This window comes from Podarcis filfolensis, assembly GCF_964270895.1.
Source record: "Podarcis filfolensis genome assembly, chromosome: 14".
NCBI lineage: Eukaryota > Metazoa > Chordata > Lepidosauria > Squamata > Lacertidae > Podarcis > Podarcis filfolensis.
This window is the reverse complement of record NC_139616.1, coordinates 42,177,911-42,187,362: the sequence shown is the minus strand read 5'-3', so window position 1 is coordinate 42,187,362 and position 9,452 is coordinate 42,177,911. Positions and strand designations below refer to the sequence as shown.

General features: G+C 43.4%; 1 protein-coding gene across 5 annotated transcripts in view; it reads left to right on the top strand.

Annotated features, from left to right (window-relative positions):
- The first annotated feature begins 607 nt into the window (after positions 1 to 607).
- The window catches only part of RSPH10B (radial spoke head 10 homolog B), a 28,468-nt gene continuing 19,623 nt past the window's right edge, over positions 608 to 9,452 (top strand). The window contains exons 1-8 of one of the 5 annotated variants that reach the window (XM_083584967.1): positions 608 to 807; positions 2,190 to 2,506; positions 5,141 to 5,216; positions 6,005 to 6,073; positions 6,356 to 6,529; positions 7,423 to 7,449; positions 7,858 to 7,943; positions 9,250 to 9,370. In XM_083584967.1, the coding sequence (XP_083441093.1) occupies positions 2,262 to 2,506; positions 5,141 to 5,216; positions 6,005 to 6,073; positions 6,356 to 6,529; positions 7,423 to 7,449; positions 7,858 to 7,943; positions 9,250 to 9,370 (798 nt within the window). In that variant the 5' untranslated portion in view covers positions 608 to 807; positions 2,190 to 2,261. Of the gene's footprint in view, positions 1,087 to 2,189; positions 2,507 to 5,140; positions 5,217 to 6,004; positions 6,074 to 6,355; positions 6,530 to 7,422; positions 7,450 to 7,857; positions 7,944 to 9,249; positions 9,371 to 9,452 lie in introns of all 5 variants that reach the window. The other 4 variants (XM_083584966.1, XM_083584965.1, XM_083584969.1 and 1 more) reach the window with 4 other exon arrangements.

Genomic DNA, 9,452 nt, shown 5'->3' with positions numbered 1-9,452 from the left:
GACTCCGCTAACCCAGAAATAGTGCTTCAGGTTAAGAACTTTGCTTCAAGATGGGAACAGTTTCAGGTTAAGAACGGACCTCCGGAACGAATTAAGTACTTAACCCGAGGTACCACTGTATATTTAAAGCTTTAAACTGTCATGGCTTCCCCCAAAGGTTCTTGGGAGAAGTAGTTTGTTATGAGTTATAAAGGTTGTTAAGAGGCCCCCATTTCCCTCCCAGAGCAACAATTCCCAGAGTGGATTTAACAGTCATTCGCACTTCACAGGAAACTCTGAGACTTGTAACTCTGTGAGGGGAATGGGGGTATCCTAACGACTCTCAGAACCCTTAACAAACTACATCTCCCATAATCCTTTGCAGGGTGAAGACATGACTGTTTAAAGTGGTGTCATAGCGCTTTAAATGTGTGGTGTGGCCTTTAACGGAATTGAGCCGAGAGGAAAATGGGGACAAAGCTGGGAGTGATTGGCACAACCAAAAATTGGCTTTCCCTCCACCGACTGTTGCTTTCTCTTACTTCTGTCCCATCAGTGCCAGTTTGGGCACCCCCACCACTGGCATAGAGCTCCATTTTTATTTTATTTTTTTGTAAAGGAGGCTGTGGCGACAGGCTAATAGGTGATGGTCCCTTTAAGAGGAATAAATACTCTCCTCTCCCCCCTCCCGCCCTGAGAGTGGTTACTATGGTAACTGTCCGGGATTGAGACGCTGCAACCGCTGCTGCTGTTGTTGCTACTTAAATCTTTCTGCAGAGAGTTTCTGCTGGAGGTTGGAGGCTAGAAATTCTCTGTCTTTTTGTTTGTGTGAGTAAGCGATGGACACCAACAGCCCCATCCAAGTCTGAGGGAGGTACCTTTGAGCAGCCCCAGCCAGAAGAACTTTTGCGTCTTCCAAATATGTGGACTGCAATGCATTTTTTAAATAAAATCCTTTTTTAAAATAGCTTTTTTAAAAAATATAAAAAAGCTTTTCTTTTTTTTTAATGCCATTACTAAGGGACTGGATCCAGCGTGCTTCCAGAAGGGAGCTTGATGTTGGAGAAGGTTTGTTCAGTTGCCGTAAACGGGTCACGAGCACAACAGGTGTGTGTGTGTGTGTGTTTAAACTGGATTTTCCCTGGAAAGATAAATCTGAAGGGAGTGGGATATGGACTGACAATTTTGCATGTGAATGCTGCAAATAATAATAATAATAATATCACGAGGAGCACTGTTCACACAATAAGCTCTCATCTCCAGGCACCTCTAGATGGTCAACTGTGTTCTATGCTGGCAAAAAACCAACAGAGTAACAATTGGGGGACGACGACACAAAAACACCTGTGTTGTGGCATGAGTGAACTCAACTGGAGAGGTTTCAACTCCTTTCCAAAAAGCCATTTCCTTATTTGCATATGTGTGTTCATTTTTATTTTTCCCACTAAAATGAACACACTTTATGTTCATTACTTAAGCATGAAATAGACTTATACAAAATTAAAAGGGCAGGAGCCTTGTCTGGTTTGGCAAAAAACGACGATTTTCGCCTCCTTCCCTGAATTCCGGTAGCAATCCTATGTGAAGAATGTTATTTATGACTTCAGTTATTGTCTGAATTAAAACAAGGAAATCCTATAGTAAGTGGCTGACAGACCCTCTATTCTTAGAGCTCTGTTTCCCCCTCCCTTAATTCTTTTTATTGCCCTTGATACCTCTTCTGATAACCCTCTTGCCACCTTGTAGAGTGGTAGGGACAGCTGCATCATAGCCTCTGTCTCTTGACTTACACTATTGTTTTAAGATTATGTGTTAAGCTCTTGTTTCCTAGTGCAGTGATGCTCCATCCCATGATAAGGCAATGCTTCCCTTGGTATTGGCCAGGCATAGGCAAACTCGGCCCTCCAGATGTTTTGAGACTATAATTCCCACCATCCCTGACCACTGGTCCTATTAGCTAGGGGTGATGGGAGTTGTAGTCCCAAAACATCTGGAGGGACGAGTTTGCCTATGCCTGGTGTTGGCTGATGGCAAGCTGTGCTTCAACTTCCTTGTTCACCAGGTGCTTAAGAGTGTGATTGTTTTGTTGGACTCAGGTAGAGGAAGGTGTCATCAGGCGTGTTTATCAACAGAATATATCTATATATCTATATATCTATATCTATATCTATATCTATATATATATATATCCCCCCTCTCTCCCTTTACAGGATCTGTAAAGTTTGAAAAGTGAAGGAGGCAAGATATCTAGGGAGTCCTGATTTTGGTACAATTCAGCTGCGATGGGTAAAGAAAAGAAGAGAGACAGTAAGAAAGGAGAAAAGTCTTTGCCGCCTCCTCCCGCACACGAGCCCTCAGTAGAACCTGCTACTTCTGTGCAGAACATCCCACCGGCTGTAAATCAAGTGGATGAACAGGCAGCAGCCCAAACAGTTCCCCAAGAAGAGGTGAAAGAAGCAGTGGCCCTTCCACCCCCAGAACCCATTGAGTATGAGGAGCCGATTCTGACTCAGCTCATCGTTGAAAGGTAAACTAGAAGGATTGGGGTGGGTGGTGGAGGACTTAGACTATGTATGTGTGGCTGGTAAAGGTAAAGGTAAAGGGACCCCTGACCATTAGGTCCAGTCATGGACGACTCTGGGGTTGCTGTGCTCATTTCGCTTTACTGGCCGAGGGAGCTGGCGTACAGCTTCCGGGTCATGTAGCCAGCATGACTAAGCCACTTCTGGCGAACCAGAGCAGCGCACGGAAACACTGTTTACCTTCCCTCTGGATTGGTACCTATTTATCTACTTGCATTTCGTGCTTTCGAACTGCTAGGTTGGCAGGAGCAGGGACCGAGCAATGGGAGCTCACCCCATTGTAGGGATTTGAACCGCCAACCTTCTAATCGGCAAGCCCTAGGCTTCCTCTGTGGTTTAACCCACAGTGCCACCCGTGTGCCTGTGTGGCTGGTACCTAAGGTTTAAATTTATCAAGTTCATGGCAAAGGCATATGTCAGGGAATCAGGAGCAGGAGCACTGGGGAGAGAGGATTGGGAGAGCGAAGGGGAAGAATCCGAGGGCAGCGTAGGGGAGTATGACAGTGGCCCGAGAGATTCCATGAGCTTCTCCAGCGAATCAGAAGATTCCCAGAAGGGGGCGCCGATGGTCAGGGCAAGGGGGGTCCCAGGGGGGACGCACCAGAAACAAGGAGCCAGAGGGGAACCCCAAAGCAGCAGTGGAGGATCGGGACCAGTTTCCCCACCAGAGCGTAGTGGGGGGGAAGAGTCACATGTGTCAGGGCCAGCGTCTCCTCCAGAGAGGGAGTCAGGGCTGACCACGCCTCCAACGGAGGGGAGGTCAGTTGCAACTAGCCCCCCCGAAGGGGGAAGCAGTGACAGCAGCAGTGGAACGGTCAGGAGGAAAGCTGCTGGCTGGGCGCACGCGCCAAGTTCAAATGTGCAGGCACGCGGAACAGCGGGGGACCCGGATGGGGAACCAGCTCCTAAAGCCCGCCGGAGGGAGGGAGAAGGCTCAGGGGAATCAGCGGGAGAAGAGGCTAGAAAGGGCGGAACCCCGGCGGGCAGGCGGACCCAGAGGAGGAAGGAGCAGCGGAGAAGGTGGAGCAAGGCTAGAATCTTAAATTGGTGTCAAGGGGGAGGAGACTCAGACGGAGCATCAGCGGTCTGACACTTTAGACGTGGGGCTGCGCGCTGCGGCTCTGGAAGTGAAACTGAACTTCAATAAAAACTTTTATACTTAACAACGAAGCAGCGTTGGTCCTTTGTGAGCTGGGACCTAGGGTAGTTCTGACAGCATACATTTAAAGAACTCTCATACTACTTTAATAGCTCCTTCAAAACATCCTGGGAAATATAGCTCTATGAGGGGTGTCCTAACACCACTTTGCACCCTTAGCAAACTACATTTCCCAGGATTCTTTGGTGGGGGTATGACTGTTAAAGTAGTACTTTGTACTTTATACTACTGTTAAAGTAGTATAAAGATGGTTTACATGGCATTGAAGATGCGATCTTGCAATTTACTAGCTAATTAAAGGCTGTGTCCTCTTCTTTCTGGGAGTGTAAACAGAGCAAGGTAATTATAATATAATAATTATAATACTGTGGTACCTCGGGTTACATACGCTTCAGGTTGCATACACTTCAGGTTATATGCGCGTCAGGTTACAGACTCTGCTAACCCAGAAATAGTGCTTCAGGTTAAGAACTTTGCTTCAGGATGAGAACAGAAATCGTGCTCTGGCGGCGCGGCAGCAGCAGGAGGCCCCATTAGCTAAAGTGGTGCTTCAGGTTAAGAACAGTTTCAGGTTAAGAACGGACCTCCGGAACGAATTAAGCACTTAACCCGAGGTACCACTGTATATGTATTTTTAGTTTATTTGCTAATATATCCCCAACTTTAGGGTTGCCATATTTCAAAAAGTAAAAAACCAGGACACCACATTTCAGAAATTCCCCCCAGACGTCAATTCTGCCTTTGAAATCCCAGATGCATGGCAAACCCTACCCTACTTTAATCCAAGGGCTCAGGGCAATTTGTAAATTTCAGACAAATATAAAATGATCGTGCCTACTTCAAGGTTGGGAGTCATTTAATTAGATGACTCTGTGCTGGTTTCTGAGTGAGAGTTGTTGTATCTTTTGCTTACCTTAAAGCTCTAAGGAAATATTTTTCATCCCTGCAACTGTTGGGGGTTCCATTTTGCAACCTTACACCTCCAAGACTTCAGTGATGTTAGAATGAATAATTAGTACCAAGTTTTATCTTTGAATCTGTAGATGTTAAAATAAATGACTCATTCTGTTTTTGCTCCATTTTTTTCCTTTATTGGGGAAGCAGGGAGAGTGGGCTGGCCTTCTGCAGAATACCACAACTTGTTGCTGAACCCCCAAAGAGTAAAAAAACAACCCACTATTTAAAGGGGTCGTGTGTGTGTGTGTGTGTGTGTGTGTGTGTGTAAGTAACTGCATTTAGGTGAAAACTTTACTAGTTATACCTTCTCCACCACTGATATACCCTGGTGAGAAAATTTGTTTTACAATTTGATATAGATGAATGCTTCTATTTCATGCTCGAAATTATTTTGTCTGCTCATTATATGGATTTATTCAATACCAGTTAATTTTAATCTTAAGTATTTCTCCCCCCCTTGTAGCTACGAAGGAGAAAAAATCTGTGGGTTATATGAGGGAGAAGGAACAGCTTGTTTTCAAGGAGGCAATGTATACAAGGTGAGTACTTTTGATGGTGGGCTCTGTATGTAATTTTTTTTTTGGGGGGGGGAGTTGAGGTAGGCTCAGATTATTGCTTTTACTACTCCGTGGCTGTAGTGGTGTAATTACCAAGAAGCTGCTAGTGTTAGACTCTAGATTTAAGTTGCCCCTCAGGCAGCAATTGTGAGTTAAGGTCATGTCCACACCATACCTTTAAAGAACTCTTATGCTATTTTAACACTCACATCTTCCTCCAAAGAATCCTGGGAACTCTAGTTTGTTAAGAGTCTCCAAACAATACCCAGCACTAACAAACTACAGCTCCCAGGATTCTTTGTAGGAAGACATGAGTGTTTAAATAGTACTTCTATACCGCCCTTCATCTGAGGATCATAGAGCTGTTTACAATATAATACAATCTCTCTCCAGGGTTTCAGACAGGACTGTTTCTCATCAACCCCCCCCCCCGAGGAAATTCTCTTTCAGGTGTTTAGATATCCCTATTTTCCTACTGTTTGTTGTTTGGAAGTTGACAAAACACAGCTATATAAATCATCACAAACTGCTATAATTCTTAGCTAAATCTTTTAAGCTTTTATGTTGTTTTATTTCTCTGGATACGTATTTTAAGTACACTTAAATAGTATATTGATTGTTAACCCCAGATTGATTGTTTTTATTGTTTATGTAGAGAATTATGCAGAAATTCTGGTTTAAATATGCTGGCCGTTGGCTGTAATAAACAATGACTGACTGACTGACTGACTGACTGACTGACTGATTGAAATCTGTGTTTAATTTTGAAGGGCATGTTTTCTGAAGGCCTCATGCATGGACAAGGAACATACACATGGGCTGATGGAGTGAAGTATGAGGTAAAGTGTCGTGTTAAATGGAGCATCATTGCAACTACCTTGACGGCCCTTAACTTGCAAGTACATGTCTTAGAATCTGGGCAGAAGGATAATTTCCATATGCGTATATTAAATCTTATGTCTGTGCTTGTTTGTAGTGATAAACCGAGAACCTGGGCTTAATAAACCATACTTTTCAATATTTTTATGAAAAGGTATAATGCATAAATTTCCAGGTAAAACAAGAGATCTCTTGTTCTAGCTGTGAATCTCTTTTGTCCCTCCCCTCACCCCTCTCTCTAGGGAAACTTTGTGAAGAACCTACAAATGCATCATGGCAGTTACACCTGGCCGGATGGCAGCGTCTATGACGGAGAGGTAAAGAGCGGGATCAGGCATGGCTTTGGCATATACAAGTGTGGCACCTACCCTGTTTCGTATATCGGCCAGTGGGTCGAAGGCAAAAGGCATGGCAAGGTAAGTAAAGCACCATGGCTGAAGCATCGCCTGGATTGCTGGGGCAATCTGGGGCAGGAAGATCTTGCCTGTCCTGTGCTCAGAGCTGCTACCAAGTCTAGACACAGATTTAAGATTTGCAGAGTTGCCTGAAAGGGGAGAGACTCCATCAGGCAAGGCCTCCTTCCACCTGCCTTGCTCCACCCTCTAGTCTCTGCTTCTCAATTTGTATTGTATTATTTTATGTACTGTGTCTTGCCGTTGTTTTATTGATTATAGTTTAGAAATTATTTATTATAACTGCTGAGTGGATTTCTGTTTAACTTTTATATGTTATTATTTAACACTATTCTAGTGATTGTTGAATGTTACTTTTTTGATATAGGTTACCTATTTTAAAGTTGTGTTTTATTATCACATTTTTGTATTGCATTAGATTGTTATAAGATGTGCATTTTTTGTTTCTTCAGCTTGTAAACCGCCTTGAGTGTTGTAAGATAGAAAGACGGTATACAAATTAAAAATGATGGTGATGACAAGGTGACTGATAGCAGTCCTCCTTTCACTCTTCGTGAGTTTTCTACTTTGCGATTGGTGTCATAGTTAAAAAGCAAACAAAACCGGGCCAGATCCAGGCTTGAGGGGGCTCTCGGCCTCTTCTGGACCCCCTGTTAGGGAGACTTACCTTTTAATCACGGCAGGTAGCAGCAGCCGAGCTCCAATGAATGTGTGCCAGGTGCAAGGAAGCAAGATGGCATGGTTTCCATTCTGACCTGTGTCAGTCAAATGTAGCACAATCTCCATTCTGCTGCATGTTGTCTTTAGACAAAAAAACGACATTATTCTTTTTGCTGTCCAGTGTGGCTGAATTTTACATAATTAATACGCTTCCACCCCCATTCCATTCATTTCAGTGCAAAGGAAATGCAAATACGGAAACGGTAATCAGTTACATATTGTCCGTAGACAACAACAATGGTCAGTACCAATCATATATTTGCAGGACTGATTTCCATTCCAACATGCTTCCTCCCAACACCACTACCTCACAAGCTGGTTTTGAAATTGGGCAAATCTAACTGTTTTGGTTTCTCAGTTTTTCCCAGCCTTTGATTCTCCATATTTCCACATTAGTTTTCAGTCCTCCTGAAAAATCATGACCATTTTAATGCTGTTTCCTCCTAACCTGCACTTTTTTGTATGCACTTTTTTTCCAGACATACATACACTATAATGAGCTTTTGGATGTCATTTTCATGGATACATACATTTATAACGCACACTTTACCTTAGTACATGCAAATGCTTAGGCACTGGTTGATTAATGTGCTTGCATGATGTTCTTTCAGGGCACCATTTATTACAACAAGGAAGGTTCTTCCTGGTATGAAGGTGACTTCGTATACAATGTAAAAAGTGGATGGGGAATAAGATGGTAAGTTTTAGAACCTTTCTGATTCAGCAGATCTTTGGACACATATCAGCAGGACACATATCTGCAGGAAACTCACATTTTCATTTATTACATGTGCATCAAGGAAGCCAAGGTACCCTCTGTTGGATTTCCCTGTTATGTCCTCATAACAGCCCTGTGAGGTAGGCTAAATGGAGAGATTGAGGACCAAACCACATATTATCATGATTGCATGTTCAAAACAATATACAGTGGTACCTCGGGTTACAGACGCTTCAGGTTACAGACGCTTCAGGTTACAGACTCCGCTAACCCAGAAATAGTACCTCGGGTTAAGAACTTTGCTTCAGGATGAGAACAGAAATCGCGCAGTAGTGGCGCGGCAGCAGTGGGAGGCCCCATTAGCTAAAGTGGTGCTTCAGGTTAAGAACAGTTTCAGGTTAAGAATGGACCTCCAGAATGAATTAAGTTCTTAACCAGAGGTACCACTGTATTTACGATGGGCCACACATTTATTTTAACAGAAACCAGCCATAGTGGCCGTTCCAACTGGATTTTGTTTGTTTGTTTAACGTAGAATGATGACCAGTCTTAAACACACCACCAAGGCAACTTGTGATTTGGCCTAAGATTTGCCAAAAGCAAGGTTCATGGCTGAGCAGAATTCATAGTATCCTCATTCCAAGCTGAGCTTATCAGTCAGTATCCCACAATTACATATTAGGTATCCTAAACGTGAATCAAGTTGAAATGCGCTAACTGTCAAATATGGTGTTATGCATTTGGCTGGGCTATCTAAAATACTGTGGGTAGCCAAGAACTAATGAAAAAATAATACTGGAGACCTCTCTCCCACCTTTGGAATGTAAAACCCATCAGAGTTTGGGAAGGTGGCATCTTGGGAAGCTTTTCATTTTATATGCACTTTAAAAAAAAATGCAAATACTGTAGCAGCTGCTGATTGAGGGGAGCAGTAATTATCGGGATTGAAGCAGGTGAGGAGGGCGTATTTAACCTTTTCTTCCTTGCTGCAATGAAAATTACTCCTCCAAGGTTGCTGTTTGCATTGGGAGTGAATCTAGTGACCTTCCAAGGTAGACTTCCTATAAACATGGAGGTTCCGTTTAGCTTTTATGGGTAATATACTTCTCCTCCACTGTAATTTTCTCTTTCCCCCTTTTAAAGCCATCTGCTAGTAGCTGCATCACATCTTGGGGAAATGACTTCACATCATCCAGAAATGATTTTATGAAATGTCAGTCTATTTTGAAACAATATTCGTTGGGATTGCCACTCTGCTTTCCTTGTTTGTTTGTTTCCTTCCTAGTTATAAATCTGGAAATATCTATGAAGGCCAGTGGGAGAGGGGCATGCGTCACGGAGAAGGCCGGATGAGGTGGCTCACGACGAATCAGGAATATACCGGGCAGTGGGTTAATGGCATACAGGTAGGGCTGAACTGCTTGGATGTTAAAGTGGTACAGATTTTTTGTGTGTGTGTGGAATTGTGGGAAGGAATGTGGAAATAAC